Source organism: Cydia fagiglandana, chromosome 21 (assembly GCF_963556715.1).
Source record: "Cydia fagiglandana chromosome 21, ilCydFagi1.1, whole genome shotgun sequence".
Taxonomy (NCBI): Eukaryota; Metazoa; Arthropoda; class Insecta; order Lepidoptera; family Tortricidae; genus Cydia; species Cydia fagiglandana.
This window is the reverse complement of record NC_085952.1, coordinates 6,386,627-6,406,705: the sequence shown is the minus strand read 5'-3', so window position 1 is coordinate 6,406,705 and position 20,079 is coordinate 6,386,627. Positions and strand designations below refer to the sequence as shown.

Sequence of the window (20,079 nt, the reverse complement as noted above, 5' to 3'; positions counted from 1 at the left end):
GTTCCAACTGAAAGACATCCTCAAACTGGTCCGCAAAAGCTTCAGCGATATCAGGGGCACAGGTTACGGTAAGTCCTTGTTTGTTTCTTAAGACGTTGGGTGTGCTGACCTTCGATGTTAATTGTTGACGAATATACGAGTAGGAGTAAAACCGCTTTGGGCCAGTATTTAACAAGTCTGTTTCATATTTTATGCGGCATGTTCTAATACGGTTTGTTAGCTTGTTATTTAGCTTCCGGTAGTCTTTATAAAATTCATCCATGCCAGTTAGCACATATTTGTCCCAAAGCCCTATTTTCTGCTTTATCATATCTCGAATCTCTTTATTGATCCACGGCTTATCAGAAGTATCATCATTTGTTTTAATTTTAGCCTGTGGTACATATTGGGCAACAGCATCCATCACTACAGTAAGAAATACATTGTACTGTTCTATGACGTTATTCACTGATTCTATACTTTGTGTTAACTTGCGTCAAATTGTCTCATTTAATTTATCGTAGTCCGCTCGGTTGTAGTTATATCGCAGTTGGCTATTGGTGCGAGGTGTCTTCGATTGCAACTGTATGGTAGCTTGCATGCAAGTGTGATCACTTTTACCAATAGGAGCTTGGTGGTCAATATTTGCTATTAGTATGTCATCATTTGTTAGGATAAGGTCTAGGCAGGATGGTTGGTTGCCTTGGCGAAATCTAGTGTCTTTATTAACCAGTTGATGGAAGTTCGTATTTTATAATAAGTACCTACCTATTATTCAAGTAGGTACTCTGATATTAGGGAACATAATTGAATTTTCGCGTAAAGTGCAAATCAAGTAGGTAAAGGTGCGTGTTACGTAAAATTAAGTTCTTAAGTATGCAGAACAGCCTTTTAGAAGCCTTAGAGCCGAAAATATACCTTTTAAAGTGGTTCAACTTGTTGTACCTTTAAAAGGGCGATATCAGTGAATCTCAAGGGGTTATTATTATTATATATACCCTTTCGCCGGACACTTTATGCTATATAGCTGGTCAAGCAGATCTTGTCAGTAGAAAAATGCGGCAAATTTGAAAAATGTAGGCGCGTAGGGATATCGTCCCATAGCAAAATTTGAATTTTGCGCCTTTTTTTACTGACAAGATTTGCTTGACCAGCTATATCTCTGCTAAGAGCGACAGGGAAATAACATAAAGGTACCTTTCCTTATCCCTCTTAACAGAAATAGTTCTGAAAATGGATAGGTAGACGTAATAAGCCCTTAGCAAATTTTAGGTTGTAGGTTGATAACAAGTTTGAAAACTCTATAAGTAGAGCTTCGGCTTGATTCGGAAAATGAATTAGAGATTCACTACATATGAAATAATAAAGATATGTGACGTTCCATGGATAAAGGTACCTTATGGCGGCTAGCGCCGCGATTCCGAAAATGAATTAGAAATTCACTAGATATTAAATAGTAAAGATAATTAAATGTTTACTATATCGTATCTAGTTAATCTCTAATTCATTTCCCGAATCGCGCCGTATATTGTTGCGAGGGCAGTAGCCGCTGATAGAGCACAACCTTCTCAGGCATTCCCTGAAGAGTTACTGTAGTCGGCGTAGGCGGTAGGCGATTATAATTAGGTAATTAAATAATTAATGAATTAAGTACTTTAATAATAAGATTAATTTTAAGCATAAGATGTATAAAAATAAATTGCTGTGTTGGGTCTGTACTGTATTCATTGTAATATTTTTGAATTTGAATGAGGTTTTCAGTTAATCTACTAACGATTCATTGCGTTCATAGTATGGTTAATAATACCTAATTATTTGAAGAGATATTGGAACAGTTCAGCGACAAATAAGGTAGGTACCTATATATATAATTCCTCCCTTTGAAATTTTTAACTAAAAGTTTTAGATTTCTATTACCTTAAAAACCTTAGCTAGAAATATGTTTTGGTAGCGTTATTTAAAAGTCACGCGACTTAGCCCCGTTTCAGCTTGAATTACGAGAAAAAAAGCGTGTTAGTTTAACTAACTCAATATATTTATTTATTAAAAAAATACTTTAGTGTCGTATTTATTATTATACTTTCAATTTTCAAGGAAAGGACTCCAGTTAATGTAATGATGCTCAGCCAGAAAATACGGCTGAACAAAAAACTTGGATAGGAAAAGTTTAGGAGCAGAGCCCGCTTAGACTGCTCCTTAAAATAATATTAATCTGTGTTAATTAATAATCTGAACTAGATTAGAAAATTAGACTGTACTATTTTTAAAATATGAGATTAGTACAAAGTTATTAAATATTTAATTTTGTTTCTTTAACAATAAACAGTTATTTTTATTTTTTATGTATTAAATTTTCCAAAACTGGTGGATGTAGATTTACCTGTGTATGTGTGTGTGCTTGCGTGCGTGCGTGTGTGTGTGTGTGTGTGTGTGACATCTTTACATAACTTATTTGAATAATAAAATAAAATAATTTATACTTTACAATAACTTGCAAACAGAAACATTACACATGTTTGCTCATTCATAAGGGTTTATTTATAAACATTTAAAAGAAGCGACAAATATGACCAGGCCGTCTTGAGTATCTGAAAAAAAGAAAATATTATTTCTCATGTTCATCTTTTTATCTGTTAACATCAGCATTAATTACTTCAGCGTTTCTCATCCGCATAAAAATAAAAACCTAAGTGTATAAATAAATATGTCTAGGTACTAAAAGTAAGCTCGCGCAAAATGAAATCAAATAGGTACCTACAGATAAAGTTGTAAGTTTTAGAGACATACAATTCAACAAAAAACGTATAGCATATTATGTTTTCAGAAAAGTCCCTCGTTCCATTCCACCCAGTGTAAAATATTGTATTGTTATAAATCCTCGAGGCAGTATTTCTCGATAAAGGGCGGAGTTTCAAGTATTTATTTATTTATTTAAACTTTATTGCACGATAACAAAATGTACAAATGGCGGACTTAATGCCTTAAGGCATTCTCTACCAGTCAACCATTGGGTCAATCAGAAAACTTGTACTTAGTGCAGGATTGTAGACAACGAGAAGAATTATGAATCACAAATCAGGTTATTCTAAACAATATTCTAATTATAAACTACACATATAAAGATAATAGCAATAGACACCTACATATATACAAACATGCATACATACATACATATATAAATAAATATGTTATATTCTGTTATGTACCCAAGAATATAAGTAAAATGCGGATCATTTATCTTTAAGCGAGTTAGAGAGGTGTTTACGTAACTTGCTTTTAAAAGAAAATTTGCTCTGTGCTTGCCTTAAGGGAAGTATATATTTGTACACCGAAATCGTGTTTGCTAGTTGCGGAACTAGCGGGTTCCAACAAACTATTGATTCTATTATCAAATGGTACGTTTGTTGTTAGAGTTCGATCGAACATTTTGAACGCTACAATCTACAGTCAAATATTTTGAACAAAAATAAAGTCGCTTTCTTACAAGTAGCCACACCACATACATAGGTGGTTGATAGATAGACAGAGGCAGGTCCGTTCTGACAAAAAGACTTCATGACAAGCCGATTTTGCAGTCACAGACACTCACTTAAGTTATAATATCATCGAGCTTGCTTGAGTTTACTCAGTCCTCGAGTTCAGTGGCGTAGCTAGCATGGGTGGCACCCGGTGCGAAAATTATGGGTGTCACCCCAAAATTCAATCAAAATTGTAAAATATATTTAAAAAGAGTAATTGTAATTTATCTTAAATAGCTCAGGATTCAGGATTTACTCCATCGCTTTCATTTTACATGATTTTACGAATATTTATAGGTGACACTACTGATGTTCACGGTCGGGTGTCACCCCTACATGGGTGACACCCGGGGCGGACCGCCCCCCCCCCCCCCTGCTCGAGTTGTAGGTAACTATAAATGTGTGTGAATCGAATAGCGCGTAACGCGTAAACACGAGGAAAGTTTCAAAATTCCTGTTATTTTTCGATGCAGGGCCTTAACTAGTTACCACGGCCTATTTTTCAACTCTGTGCTAGTACTATGTAACTTAAACTAAGCTTTAGTGTTACCTATGTGCATGTAGCATGTAGCTTATTTGTTAGATTAGGTGCTAGGAAGTAATCCTGATACTTACCGTGGCGTAGCTCGCCATATTGATGACGGAGAATCCATAGGTCGTGACATGGATTTCTTTTTGGGACCTGTAAAGTAAGAATAGAATTTAAAATAAAAACTAATTAACTAAACCATGAAACAAAAACAACAATCCAAATTGAAACTGACATGCCAAAAGAGTTCTGATAATGCAGAAACGCGCAATACGTAAGTATGGCACTTTCAAGAAAGAACCCACGAGTCATCGGCCCGACTTATTACGAGCACCTACCTGCCGCTCTGAGAAATGAGCCGTGTGACGAAACATTTAAGCGCAAATTGAGAAACCTTTTGTTGGATAACCCCCTGTACTCTGTAAATGAGTACATGGAATTGAATTTGTAACAACATATGTAATTTTATTATTAAACTGTAGATTTGTATTTTAAACATGACATTTTCTTCTTTTGTGATATTTTTATGTTTATTCGACATTTTAATGACAGTTACAAATTATTTATGTTGACATCGACTTTAATGTTAACTTGGTTTATATTCAATTGTTTGACATGTTTTTCTTTGTACATGACGATCCTTATTGGGAGACACAATTTTATTAATCTTATTATTTTTTATTTTAAATATATAATGTAATTTTTGACGATCATGATGAAGATAAACATAATTTTGACGAATGTAGCAAATTTATAGTGTAATTTTCATCTTGAAATAAAGAAATCTAAATCTAAATCTAAATCATGCCTAAGGCGTGAAACCGCATAAACTGATTTACAAGACCGAAGTGATCCCATAAGTGTTCCGTGACAAACAATTATGAAACAAAGTTTTGTACGGAACACTAAAAATCAGCTGATATTAGCTCGACTATACCAACAGGTCGATTCGAAAGCTGGCACGGATAGAATAAATGAGTGAATGGAAATATCTAGATGTGTGTAACAGACAAACGAATAAAATGGTGACTCTGGCTGTATAGATAGCTGGCTGATACAGGTGTCAGACACACAATTATAGAAATAATTCGTTCATTTTCATTAGTTTTATTACCTACTCGTAATAACCGGAGTCACCTCCCCCGCAAAAAGGGGCTGGGCCGCAAGACTGTTTTGTACAGAACAAGACAAGGCGTCTCGAGTTACTAAATGCTTTAAGCATTTCGTGAATCGACATTTAATACCTTCGCGTTTTCTGGCCAAAAACTATGCGCAACGAAGACCTATGGCGTATATGCCGGCAAACACCCATCGGCCAAGAAATCGCGACACGGAAATGGAGATGGGTAGGGCATACTATTCGAAGAGGGGAAACAAATAACGCAACCATCGCTTTCGGTTGGAAACCGCCGGACGGAAGCCGTGGCCTCGGGCGCCCTGTACACTCTTGGCAGCGGTCCGTCACAAATGAACTACGAGCGGTCGGGTTGAGCTGGAGCGAGGCCAGAGCGGTCGCTGAAGATAGGAAGGCGTGGCGCGAGCTTGTGAAGGCCCTTTGCACCTCTGGGGTGCCTTAGGACAACAACAACAACATTTAATAACTGCAGAGGCCATTAAGAGCTTACACCTCTGCCGAAAAACTTGCACAATTGTGCAAACTTTTGTATGGACTGACATGGCTATTTGTATACGTACAATTCATGTAGAAATAGAAATACATTTGACGCAAAAATCGGCAGACTGTTTCGTAAAGAAAATGACAGCGATGAGATTTCCAGTTACTAAATGCTCTAAGTCTAGTACCTACTTATCTATTAGACAGCTCGATTAAAAAGATTACATTTTTAGGGTTCCGTACCCAAAGGGTAAAACGGGACCCTATTACTAAAATAAATAAAATAAAAATAAATAAATCATTTTCTGTATCTCACGAACCGGGATAGCTAGACAGTTGAAATTTTCACAGATGATGTATTTCTGTTGCCGCTATAACAACAAATACTAAAAACAGAATAAAATAAAGATTTAAGTGGGGCTCCCATACAACAAACGTGATTTTTTACCAAAGTTAAGCAACGTCGGGCGTGGTCAGTAGTACTTGGATGGGTGACCGTTTTTTAGCATTTTTTCCGTTTTTTTTTGCATTATGGTACGGAACCCTTCGTGCGCGAGTCCGGCTCGCACTTGCCCGGTTTTTTTTATTTTCTTTACCTGTGCATCGCAATAAGGACCGAACTCTTGACTTTCTTCGACGCGTTGTACCAGAGGCAGCTGTACAGTGCATCGGTTATTCCTTTACTCTGCAAAGGGACAATATTATTCATATCACATACATTACATATACATATACATTATGTATGTTAGTCTGTAAGGTATTTGTAATATGGGCCTTGTTGCCTGAATTAAATTTCTAAATAAAATAATAAATAAAATATCACTAGGTGGCCACTGACGAGCCTTCCAACAGTCCAAATAGCGTGGCTGCAATCCAAAATCGGTCCGTGAATGTCAAAAACGAACAATGTTTAATATTAGGATGCCGTCCATTTGGATGAATCCATTGTAACGGCATCCATTTTGAAGGCTCGTCAGTGGCCTGCTTTATATTTCTATTTGGTCTATCATAACAAGGTCACAGCGTAAGTATAAAAATAGAAGAATAACTGCTAATATGCTTACTAAATTACATAGGTACCTACCTACTTATTGATCTTGTAGCTGTAGCCTATTGTTGTGATACAGGACTAAATAGTTGGGTGATTTTAAGGTAGGTATAGTGTTTCGTTTCTTTTGGCCAAACCCCTACACAGCGTTCTTAAGAATACAACGCAATTATTAGGTCCTAGCAAAAAAAGATGCGAACTAATCGAGCCATCTTGAACGTCCAACGGATTATGGACTATCCCATATAACCATTCCAGTCGCAGAATCATCAAAGTGGTAACTAAATGTCAGATGTGTCGTAACAGAGTCCACACAATGTGTCTAGAATTGTTTCGAAACAAAGTGTCGTCGCCGTGTGTACACTTTTCCGTAACAAGGTGTCGACACATTTGTGTGCACTTTGCGTGCGGTTTGCGACTAAATCTGACAGCAAATTTGTGACAGCAAATGTCAATATAAAATACCTCTTGAAAACCAAGGTTTGTCAAACTACAATTAGTGTCTCGTGTGCTTGTAATTCTAGTAAGTCATCATGGGCGATGCGAATGATAAAAATCGACCAAAACCATATAAACACCCAACACCCGTCAACCTTTTACAGAAAAGTTTTTAAAGAAATGCAATACGCTACTAGGTCAGGCAACGAATGCTCAATAAAGTTGTAGAGGGAAATGCTCGGAACACAATTTTTGACTCCTTAACTTGGTTTGGACAAGTTAGGAGGTGAACATATCAAAAGTCCTCGGCCGTAGCCCTTGAGCGGGGGGTGAGAGGGGGCTTTGAAGGTCCCATTTTCCGGTTTTTCGATTATATCTCGGAAACTATGCATCTTAGCAACATGGCCGCTTATACAAAATGAAAGTTAATTTAATTTGTTACAAGTTTATTCCGTCAATTTTTTCGATATGTTGAATAGTTTTTGAGATATCCGCTCTTGAAAGTTTATTTAGGGCTCTCAATGTTATCTTGATATATTACATCAGTGAAGGTGCTAGGCCGTGTATGGTATCGTTTTCGTATAAATCTGGGTTGCTGAATCCATTTAAGGTATCACATTGACACCATTCCACAAAATTAAAAAAAATCTTTTTAGGGTTCCGTACCTCAAAAGCAAAAACGGAATTCTTATGGGATCACTCGTGCGTCTGAATACACAAAATAGTTCTTTACCTATAGATGACAGGAAAACCTATTAGAAATGTGCAGTCAAGCGCGAGTCGGACTTAATGTACGAATACGCGAGTCCGACTCGCACTTGGCCGGTTTTTTTTTAAACTCCTCTTGACGCTTAACCGCTGAACCGATTTCGTTGAAATTTGGTATAGAAATAGTTTGCGTCCCGGAACAGGACATAGGATAGATATTATAACCAAAATCATCTTTTGAAGGTGTGAAAAGTGGCGTGGAAATTTGTACGGGCAATCAATAACCGCTGAACCGATTTACATTAAATTTGGGATGGTCTACATCTTTGATTTAGTTAAAAATGATAAAAAAAACATGACTTCAAACCTAAACTTAAACAGTATTAACTTCAAGAAGTCAATTCTGACTTCCCCTCTACACCTCATTTCACACCTTTAAAGGATGATTTTTGAGATAACTTATTATGTCCTGTCTCGGGACTCAAAATATATGTGTACTAAATTTAAATTTAAACTGTTCAGCAGTTTAAGCGTGAAGAGGAGTTTAAAAGAAAGTAAGTTTATATGTTTTTACTTTGGAATGGTGTCAATGTGATACCATAACTAAATTTGGTACTGCGCATTTATACGAAAACGATACCAAACATGGCCTCGTAGCTTTACTGTTGTAGGAGTCAAAATAAAATTGAGAGCCCTAAATTCTTATTACTTGACCAAACTTGTGTAGAAGGAAAAGGAAAAATAAAAGTCTTCGGCAGGAATATAAGACACAAATATAATATTTTTTTTTGCGTTACTATTTCAATCATCAAATATTTAAACATACCTTGATTATATTATTCTAGTGAGATCCTCATAGATAAACAAAAACATTTACTTAAAAAATTACAAGGACAAAATGTCACGGAACTTGTGAGAGTAATATGTGAAAAATAAAAACTTTTATGACAAAAAAATCTGGACACAATTTAAGAAGCATCCAATTGCGTCGAGGAATCATCTGTATTTTTGCTTGTTTCATTACCTCCTCGCTTCTTTTTTTGTCCTTTGTATTCTGTAGCAATTTGTTAGATCTGAAAATAAAGATAACTTGCGTCGTCACGGATGTCGATTTATAGGTTTTAGGGAGTGCAGAATTCGAAAACGATGATCATTTTATAATCCAAGATGGCGGCTACGTATTTTGTCATAAAAGTCGTCATGAATATCGTTTTATAGATTTTAGGAAGTGCCGATTTCGAAAATGATGACCAGTTTGGAATCCAAGATGTGTGCCGTGCACTTTCTCATAAAAGTCGTCATGGATATCGTTTTATAGGTTTTAGGGAGTGCAGAATTCGAAAATGATGACTATTTTGGATTCCAAGATGTCTGCCTTGCACTTTGTCATATAAGCCGTGAGTAAATGATGACCATGACCAACAAAACGACATCCATGTCGACTTTTAACATAGTGCATGGCCGCCATTTTGGATTCCAAAATGGTCATCATTTTCGAAATCAGGGCCCCCTAAAACCTATAAAACGACACCCATGACAACTTTTATGACATAGTGCATGGCCGCCATTTTGGATTCCAAAATGGCCATCATTTTCGAAATCTGCGTCCCCTAAAACCTATAAAACGACATCCATGACGACTTTTATGACATAGTGCATGGCCGCCATCTTGGAATCCAAAATGGTCATCGTTTTCGAAATCTGTGCCCCCTAAAACCTATAAAACGACACCCATGACGACTTTTATGACATAGTGCATGGCCACCATTTTGGAATCCAAAATGGTCATCATTTTCTAAATCTGCGCCCCCCAAAACCTATAAAACGACACACATGACGACTTTTATGGCATAGTGCATGGCCGCCATTTTGGATTCCAAAATGGTCATCATTTTCAAAATTGGGGCCCCCCTAAAACCTATAAAACGACATCTATGACAACTTTTATGACATAGTGCATGGCCGCCATTTTGGATTCAAAAAAGGGCATCATTTTCGAAATCTGCGCCCCCCAAAACCTATAAAACGACACCCATGACGACTTTTATGACATAGTGCATGGCCGCCATTCTGGATTACAAAATGGTCATCATTTTCTAAATCGGGGTCCCCTAAAACCCATAAAACGACATCCATGACGACTTTTATGGCATAGTGCATGGCCGCCATTTTGGAATCGAAAATGGTTATCCTTTTCGAAATCTGCGCCCCCCAAAACCTATAAAACGACACCCATGACGACTTTTATGACATAGTCCATGGCCGCCATTCTGGATTCCAAAATAGTCATCATTTTCGAAAGCGGGGCCCCCTACAACCTATAAAACGACATCCATGACGACTTTTATGACATAGTGCATGGCCGCCATCTTGGAATCCAAAATGGTCATCGTTTTCGAAATCTGCGCCCCCTAAAACCTATAAAACGACACCCATGACGACTTTTATGACATAGTGCATGGCCACCATTTCGGAATCCAAAATGGTCATCATTTTCTAAATCTGTGCCCCCCAAAACCTATAAAACGACACCCATGACGACTTTTATGACATAGTACATGGCCGCCATTTTGGATTTCAAAATGGTCATCATTTTCGAAATCGGGGCCCCCTAAAACCTATAAAACGACACCCATGACGACTTTTATGGCATAGTGCATGGCCGCCATTTTGGATTCCAAAATGGTCATCATTTTCAAAATTGGGGCCCCCTAAAACCTATAAATCGACACCCATTTCGACTTTTATGACAAAGTGTTTGGCTACCATCTGCATGCAAGACATTTCTTTTATTTTTACGTACAAAAATGGCCCCCTGTCAACTTCCAATTTATTCGATTAATGTTCAGATTAATTCAATTTCAATCTATGTTAGGTCGACTAAACTAATCGTGATTAAAATTTGAGGATTAACTTTTTTTATTCCATTAATTAGTCGAATAAACAGTTAATCTATTAAGTCCCATCTCTGACCACGGCATTTTTACACTTTGAGAATATCTGAAAACAAATGAACACAAGGAGCCATTTTGAAAATCCAGTAACTTTGTTATTACATTTGACAGCGCGTGTCATGTGTCTACACAGAGTCGACACAAAGTCGAAACATTTGCGACTACTTTGTGACTGCAATATTTCTCAGCCTTAAACCATATTTATACATCATAATTAACAAGTTTCGTAGTATGTAAAGCGTTATTTCTGTTATTTAAGTATAGTATACGCATCGAAGTACTAAAAATGCATCAAATAACATATTTATGAACACAGGCACTGAGAAGTAAACAATTTCATTTCCGGCTAAACTAAAACAATTTGGTGGCGCGTTGATTATATTACACTTAGTTTATCAAATCACTCGAGCAGTTTAATTCCCCATAATAATTTAAGTCCTATTGTAATATAAATGCAAACAATATATAATTACGTCTTGTAATCCGTTTTAGAGATGGCGTATTAATGTCACTTATTTTTATTTAACTATTTTTCCATCTGACAGTTTCTATTTGACAGGAACAAAATGAACGAATGAACGAATGATTTTGGCATAAAGTAGTCGCAAACTAGTAACAATGTGTGCACACGGCGACCACACTTTATGTCACTTTGTGTCATGTGTCGACCCTTCCCCATTTCTGGTAACTGTGTCGACACGGCGACGACTCTGCGACTGGAATTGTGACCGAAACAGACGGTGTCGACACAAGATGTGTCTACACCGCGTCGTAACGGCGACTGGAAATGGTTGTATGGGATATCTATGACTTCTATGAGTTGTTACATTACAACTACCGCGACATGTTTTGATAATATGTCTCCACTTTCAAGCACTAACAGTGCATGACTGTCGGATTCGAACTTTAAGATATGTCAATTAATAGATCTAGAAAAGATATGAATTAGTTGTGTCAGTGTCAAAAGCGACGTATTTGTTTGAAGAAACATCACATTTGACACTGACATATCTAATCCATATCGTTTCTAGATCTATTAATTGACGTACCTTAAAGTTCGAATCAGGCCGTGAGTGAGTAGCGGTCACGATAGCGGTTAGCTAGTTAGTTAGGTAATTCGAATAAATTATAAGTAAGTGAAACTTATTACAGAGTCTATTATTTTCTGTCCATAAGCGCACAGGAGGTAGGTCTGGGCGAGCGCTGTGACGAGAAACGACTTGTAGCTAAACTCGTTCCATTTCTCCACTATCTGTAACATAAAATCTTAATTGTAATTTTAGAAGTAGATGCCGATATAATCGTCGCCGTATTTATATTATACTCTGTATCTTTAGGTATTTAAGTTTAACCTATTGAGCATTGTGCTGTTACGCATAAGTATTATATTCTCCTCCCATTATACGGTTTCTCAAATTGTAAGTTTATCACCTTTTAACAAAATTCTTTATTTATGCAATGTCTACGTGTAGGACCAAGTAGGTATTGGCGTATTTTGCATGCGAGTCGCTTACGGAATATTTGCTTTAATTCCGAATTACTTTGTCGACGTGCGTACCTATAGTAAAAGTAAATTAAACAGTTTATTAAGAAAACAAGCAGCTTTAAGATGATACCAATATTACATTATAAAAAGGCAAGCCAAAAAAGAACTAGGCTCGGAAAGTCGAAAAAAATGTGTCCGAATGTCCCTTACGATGGAATGCTCCTCAGGCAGGTGTTACTTACGACGGAACAGAACCCGCAGAAGCAGAAGATCATGGAGCTGTTGAGGAAGTTGAGGAGGAGAGCACCGCTGAACATTTCTTCCACGTCACCCGAAAGTCTACGATATACAAGAGAGCAGCATTCCATGAAATTGTCTACCGTTGGTCCCGTACAAACGCGAATTTTCTGAAGATAATATGCAGGTATAAGAGTTTCCTTTTCTGTGACAAATTGTCAAAAAATAAATATGCACAGGAAAATAATCGCCTGCTTTAAATGCAGAAAAAAACGGGTTGCTCTCCGGGAGTGCCGGCAGAAGTGAAAACTCAATGACATTGTAACAGTTTTTCAATCAGTCACGTGTCCGTCTTACGTCTTACGCTGTCGCGAGTTTAACATTTTTTTCCCCATCACAAAAAGTGCACAGCGCCGCTAAAGAAGTTTTTACTTCAAAAAGTCGCAACACGGGAAATAAAATGCGTTTGTACGGGACAGCCCGTGGAATGCTCCAAAAGTAGCTTAATATAATAAACCTAAGTGCCTAAAAGTTAAGAAGTAATTTGAGACTGGATTTAGACGAAATATTTGCTTAATTATCGATGAAATCGGCAACCACTTCGGGCAACCACAGGCACACCTGAATTTCGATCAGTAGTTCTATTAGATGACAATCGTTGTTAGAAAACGCCAGTCCAAACTTATATGGATGTAATGCTCGTAAATTGAATTAAAAATAAATAAAATATAAATATTAAAGGACAATTTTTACACAGATCGACCTAGTCCCACAGTAAGCTCAATAAAGGCTTGTGTTGTGGGTATTTAGACGACGATATATATAATATAAATATATATATAAATACTTATATACATAGAAAACATCCATAACTGAGGAACAAATATTTGTGATGAACATATTAATGCCCTTACTAGGATTCGAACCCGGGACCTCCTGCTTCGTAGGCAGGATCACTATCACTACCGACTATATTTTGTTTGATATTTTATTTACATTTAATATTTGCTTCGGGTTGGTGTGGTGAAAAATTTTGTTTCACTCGGGGGCAAATTTTGTTTAAACCTCGTGGTTTGAAACCCTCGCAACGCTTAAGATTCCATGTTTCGTACCACTCGCTACGCTCGCGGTTCAATTTTGGAATCTTTCGCTTGCTCGGGTGTCAATATTAGAACGAGCGGTTAAACAACAACTTTGCCCTCTTGTAAAAAGAATAACTATCGCTAAACTACTTAGCTTTGAACCAAAGAAGTAACATTTGTATTACCTAATCAGGGCCCGATGTCTTTCAATGATGGCTGCCAACTCTTTGAGATGATTTTTCTCCCATTCCGGTGTATCACAGTTTTCACTGCGCATTTGCTCAGTGGTAAATGCACCTGGAACAAAACTGGTGTAGTTAGGCATTTGTACCGAATAATTTAATTAATCGGGACCGATTTTTGAATTTCGACCGCTCGATTTCGTTGAATAATAGTTAACTCCACTATAAGGCATTTAAATTCTACTAATAGAATTGAAAACGAGTGGTCAATACCACTCGATTCCAAATGTCTATCGCTCGTATTTCAAAATTTAGCATTTTGCCGTTTTCCGCCGATTTTCGAGTAACGAATTCGTGCGATTGAAATTCAAAAATCGCCCCCCTGTCTGGGCTTTCCGGTTATACAAATTGCCCGAAGCTTAGAAGTAAAGTTCTATAGAGTCTGTTCGGAAAGAAAAGAGTCGTAGAATGTATTGGGCGCCATACCAGGCGTGGCTCACTCCGCGATTTCGTCGCTTTGCTACAGGTAGCTAAAAGTACATCCGTTCGACCCCAATTTTGGGGTTTGCCATAAGCCGCGCGTGGCGCTGTCGCCACCTAGCGGCCATATCTGTGCTGATCGTGACAGACGCGTTTTGTTAGAGAGTCTTCTGTACCTAGTATTATTATTTATTCTGTGGCCATACATTCCACGACTTTTCTCTTTCTACACAAACTCTAGCCAAATAGTCTAAATTTCTAAAATGTGTCTACAAAAGAGAGACAATTTATGAAACAGCTTATGAAAGATGTTTTTTGTAATAACTTACTCAAGCGGTGTTTAGGTTCAACCTTCGGTATGAGTTTCTTTATGCAAACTGCAAGAAGATCGAACTGGATCGAGATGTGACTCAAGAAAATGCAAAACAGCAGGTCTCCCATCACCATGAAGCCAATGGCACTACAACCTGCAATAGGTACAGTCAGCCAAGAAAGTGGTTTGCCACTTTTCAACTCTATCAATCAGATGATAGAGTCGAAAAGTTGTAAACCACTTTCATGGCTGACCGTATCAAGCCATTAATAGAAAATAGAAAATATTTATTTGGCGTAAAAAACATAATAGTAAAGGGGCCCACTGATTACCAGTTCGCCGGACGAGATCAGCCTGTCAGTTGTTCGGAGCTGTCAAATTTTTCGTTTAACTGATAGGCCGATATTGTCCGGCGGACTGGTAAGTAATCAGTGGGCCCCTGAGATATAAAGTAATACATATTAAATATCAAAATCAGTACGTCGCAATCGTAGGTATATAATTACAAAAACCGGCTAAGTGCGAGTCGGACTCGCGCACGAAGGTACCATTACGCAAAAACGCCAAAAAACATGTGTTTTAGCATAAAAACCGGACAAGTGCGAATCGGACTCGCCTACCGAAGGTTCCGAACTTTTTAGTATTTGTTGTTATAGCGGCAACAGAAATACATCATCTATGAAAATTTGAACTGTCTAGCTGTCACGGTTCATGAGAAACGGCCTGGTAACAGACAGATGGATAGACGGACAGTGGAGTCTTAGTAATCATCATCTCAGCCATAAGACGTCCACTGCTGAACATAGGCCTCCCCCTCATGGGGGGTGAATGCCATAATCGCCACGCTTGGCAGGCGGGTTGGCGATCGCAGTCGAGTACACCGAATTTGAGGGACGCTGCTGCCCGTCCACCGGTGGTCTTGGACGTAGTTTAAGGACATACCCGGGTCCAGTCTTAGGGTTCCATTTTTATCCTTTGGGCAAGGAAGTTACGGAACCCTAAGTAAAGTAATAGTAAGTAGTAGTAAAGTAATAAAATTGCTAACAAAAACAACTCACCATGAAAATCCTCAAAGGCCAAAGCTAACGCATACCCCGCGCCGCCTTCGTAAGGATCGAAGGGGTACCAGTACCAGTACGGCAGGATGAGAGGTGTGTCGTGGCCTGCAGCACGATATCCCAAGGCCACGAAGGAGGGCGACAGGAAGATCAACACTAGGAGGATGTTGCACCAGTAGTAGCCTGAAACCAGATGCTTGCCAGTCGTTGCCAGTTTAAGAATGACTCACGCTCCGGTCCGGTCCTGCCGGCCTAGCTAAGGTTACAATCGCTATCGCTTCGACAACGAAAACCATTATGTATCTCTATCACTCTTCCATATTAGCGCGACAGTGACGGTTGCGTTTCGATCGTTACGGAGCGTAAGCTGTTGGCATCTTGGCTACGCGGCCTGGTCAAGGAGTCACTTCATTTTCTATAGAAAGCCTCTATAGAAAACAAAGTGTCGGACGTTTTTCTTTCTTAATTTACCTTTAACGACCATGTTGAGACTCCGCAGTGCCCTGCTTACTATAAGGTCCTCTTCTTCGGTGACTGTTCCCTGAGGCCACATAGACCTTAACTCCCACACTAGGTTGTTGAACACTGGCCGGTAGACCACCATTTTGTACGACTTGAATATTGCTACAATAAATAAACGAATACTTATTTTAGTTCATCTTGTAAGCCCGCCAAATCACAGTAAGAAACAACCAGAATACGAAAAATATGTGAAGAAGTCAGTTCTCTGAAACTCAAAACATTCAGCATTAGGAATTGGTTGAGTGAGAATATGATACTTAAACAATTAAATGGGTTTTTCAATGGCTGTTACTATAGTTCAGAATGTTCTTTTGCCGTTGAACGTGACATATCTTTACTATTTCATATCTAGTGCATCTCTAATTCATTTCCCGAATCACCACGACAAGAAAGGTCACGTGGTTATTTTCATACATTACGTATTTAGGTTTCTATACTGACGTTTTCCATAATGATACTGCTAGGTTTTGGATAGTTTTACCTAAAAGTAGGTTACACAGGCACGGCATGGACAGGAATATCTCCACGTACTCGGTGCTCCGCACCACCATGTATACGAGCTCCAGGAATGCCGCCAGCCATAGGTTCAGGTTCTCCAGCCAGTAGTATATGTCCCAGAATACCCTACAAGGTAGGTATAAATATTTCTTGTATATATTTATAAAATGGGCTACAAACCAACTTGTTCAAATTTGTCAGTCGAAAAAGGCGGCAAACTTGACAAACGCGTAAACGTAGGGGGGCGTTTTCAGAAATAAATATTGAAAACCTGATTTTTTCACATCTGGACGTTCTTGGGCTCATTCTACTCAGAATCGACAGCATTCTCCATCCCGCCATTAAAAAAAGATGTCCAAAAATGTCCATTCCATTACGTTACGTTTTAGTATGAAATATTTTTCACTTGTATGTGCGTGACGTAGTGGAATGTACAATTTTCATACAAATTTTTGAGATATTTTATTTTATCATCAGAATTGAATATGCTAGTGATTCTGAGTTGAAAGAACCCAAAAACACCGGGATCTGTGAGAATCGGGTTTTCGATATTTATTTTTGAAAACGCCCGGGGCGAAAGCGAAAGTCAGATTTCGCTTCATTTTATACAGACAGATTACTTTGCTACTCGTAGAACTTTTTTCATGTTGAAAACTCTAAACTTGACATATGTGCTACATATCTTGTGACCGCAGTCTCCGCTCTAAGGCACTGGTCCCACCGCGAGCTAGTAAGCTATGAGCTATCGGCTATAAACACGAACAAAAGATAAGCACTCCCGTGTAAATAAAAGAGACACGGCGATATTTATAGCTCACCGCTGGGCGAGTAACTATAAATATCGCCGTGTCTCTTTTATTTACACGGGAGTGCTTATCTTTTGTTCGTGTTTATAGCCGATAGCTCATAGCTTACTAGCTCGCGGTGGGACCAGTGCCTAAAACCCCAAGCGATGGTTAGGTTTCGTCTTAAGGAATGACGTTCATTTGATCAAATAAAAAAAGGAAAAATAAAAAATCAAAATTATTTATTCAATCAAGAGGAATCATTTAAAAATAGGTACTAAGTACTATAATTTTATCTGTAATTTAGATAACATTATAGTATTTGGTACCTACCTCTTTTTAAGTAAATTATTACCTGTGTAAGAGAACTCTTAATTTTATTATAATAAAATCTAATGAAATACAAAGTATAACAAAACGTATTTTCTTGAAATAATATTTATAATATTTATAATATTTACCGGGTGTGGCCTGTAACATGAGCAAATAATTAAAACATAGATTGTACTCCTCAAACGGTGACACTTTTGTTCTACAACTTTTAAAAATTATGAATTATTTAGACTCCCTATTTTTCATACAAAATAAATATTATCTTCAATGGACGCCATCGCCACGCCATATCATTGTGATTGACGTTGCTTGTCACGCCTTAAACAAAACAAAATTCGCAATACATTGCGTCTTAGAATAAACTTTAAAGTGTATTAAAAATCAAACCATAAGTTATTTTTAAAAGTCGCTGAACAAATGTTAGTCAGTATGAGGAGTACAGCCTACAGTTTAATTTTTTGCTCATATTACAGGCCACACCCGGTATATATTATATTTATGTTATTTATGTTTATGTTTTATAACATGAGTTTAGTGTTTCTATGATCTATGTAAGATGTAAGTTCTTTCCTTTTCGTATTTAATAATTCATTATTTGATCTGTCGTTATAATTACATCTAATAAGGTTTTGGCAAAAATTTCATGTTTGGTACAAGCTTTTATTGCTGACTGTACTTTTCTTTCGAGACAATTCTAAAAACCCCTAACACAAATAGGTTGCGTTGTTTCGTCACCGAGTTACTATGGCTACCACCTGTCTCCATCATCAGATCACTTCGACAGTACCATATTATTGTATTGTCATCAGAACTACATACACCTGCCAATTTTCATGACGCTACGATCCTTGGAAGATGGTTAAATTAGTTACCTTAGATTCCATTACATAGTTACATACAGGTCGAGAGTTCATATGGCCACCTCCTGTCTCCATCATCAGATCAGTTCGATAGTACCATATTATTGTATTGTCATCAGAACTACATAAAGCTGCCAATTTTCATGACGCTACGATCCTTGGAAGATGGTTAAATTAGTTACCTTAGATTCCATTACATAGTTAGTTACATACAGGTCGACCTAATAAAAGCTTGTTAAAAAGGACACACTTCCCACATCAGAACATAATATTTAGCAGGTACGAACAGAATTCTCACTGCCTGACTGATTCCTATTCCTTTTTGGGCACTACTAACCTGACATGGGGCGGATCGTTCCTCGTCAGCCGCAGCCCCACCCACTTCTGCACTGACCACGGTATAGCAAACGTGTCGTCATAGTCTTTAAGGTTGTAATAACGTGTCTGAAAATAATACTTTATAATAAATATATACAATGCAGAATAAATTCACTACCGTCACTTTCCGTAGAGCTGATTATGGGCTGATTTAGACGGCGCGCGAAATCGCATGCGATTTTAGTTACATTGCGGGCTGTTGGTTACGTCCAATTCAACCGAACGATCAAAACCCGCAATGTAATGAAACTCGCATGCGAATTCTCGCATCGTCTAAATAGGGCTTATAGACAGACGGCGCGCGAACTCGTATGCGATTTTAGTTAGAAATCCAATTATTTAAACCGACCGATCAAAAACCGCAATGTAATGAAACTCGGATGCGAGTTCTCGCGGGGGGGTCTCAATTAGATGGGCCTTTGTTTTTTAGTTAGCAGATGGAGCGTATATTGTTTAGTGTCGTGAAGTCATATCATAACATAATGAAGATTATAAAAAAATGATGGCATACTGTTTAGCGAAAGTAGGCTCTGTTTATTAAAATAATTTCATCAACTAATTGGTTCCCTTTTTTAAACATATGGATTCATCTCCATTAACTTAAAATATATTATGTCTCTAAAAATCTTGTCGCTTTTGTTGATACAGTTGATTTAATAAATTGTACTTGAACAAAATAATTCCTTTCTTATTCATGTCTTATTTTAATACGGCAACTCGAAATCTTGAACTCTTACAATATATATTCCGGCAGCTTTCAGCAAATTATTGCCCTTATAAAATGTTGCTCAGCTAATCTGGGATGGAGCTTGCTGACTGAGCTGACAAGATTGGTCCGGTGGGATCACTCCAATTAGGGAATATTTCGCTGTTTACGAGGGACTGAATTATTATTAAACCTTTCTAGATACTAATACAATGGATAATATAATAAGTAGTCTGGTATCTTAAGCCCGTAGGTCAATTTTGAGGTCCTTGTCTAACTGAACTATCACCAAATTAAATTCGCCAACAAACTGTCATGCAGTTTGGCGAAAAAAAATGTGTAATGAATATCCCACCAAAAACATTCTGTA

At 37.7% G+C, this 20,079-nt stretch overlaps 1 protein-coding gene across 1 annotated transcript; it reads right to left on the bottom strand.

Moving 5' to 3' along the window:
- Window positions 1-2,491: 2,491 nt before the first annotated feature.
- LOC134675008 (odorant receptor 4-like) lies at window positions 2,492-19,071 on the bottom strand. The gene is made up of 11 exons (XM_063533156.1): window positions 18,963-19,071; window positions 16,631-16,773; window positions 16,099-16,251; window positions 15,628-15,810; window positions 14,582-14,723; window positions 13,780-13,902; window positions 12,518-12,614; window positions 11,940-12,041; window positions 6,238-6,326; window positions 4,113-4,179; window positions 2,492-2,567 (listed from the first exon to the last, which is right to left on the bottom strand). The coding sequence occupies exons 2-11, from the start codon at window positions 16,698-16,700 to the stop codon at window positions 2,514-2,516; spliced, it is 1,080 nt and encodes a 359-aa protein (XP_063389226.1). The 5' UTR covers window positions 16,701-16,773; window positions 18,963-19,071; the 3' UTR covers window positions 2,492-2,513.
- Window positions 19,072-20,079: the final 1,008 nt, after the last annotated feature.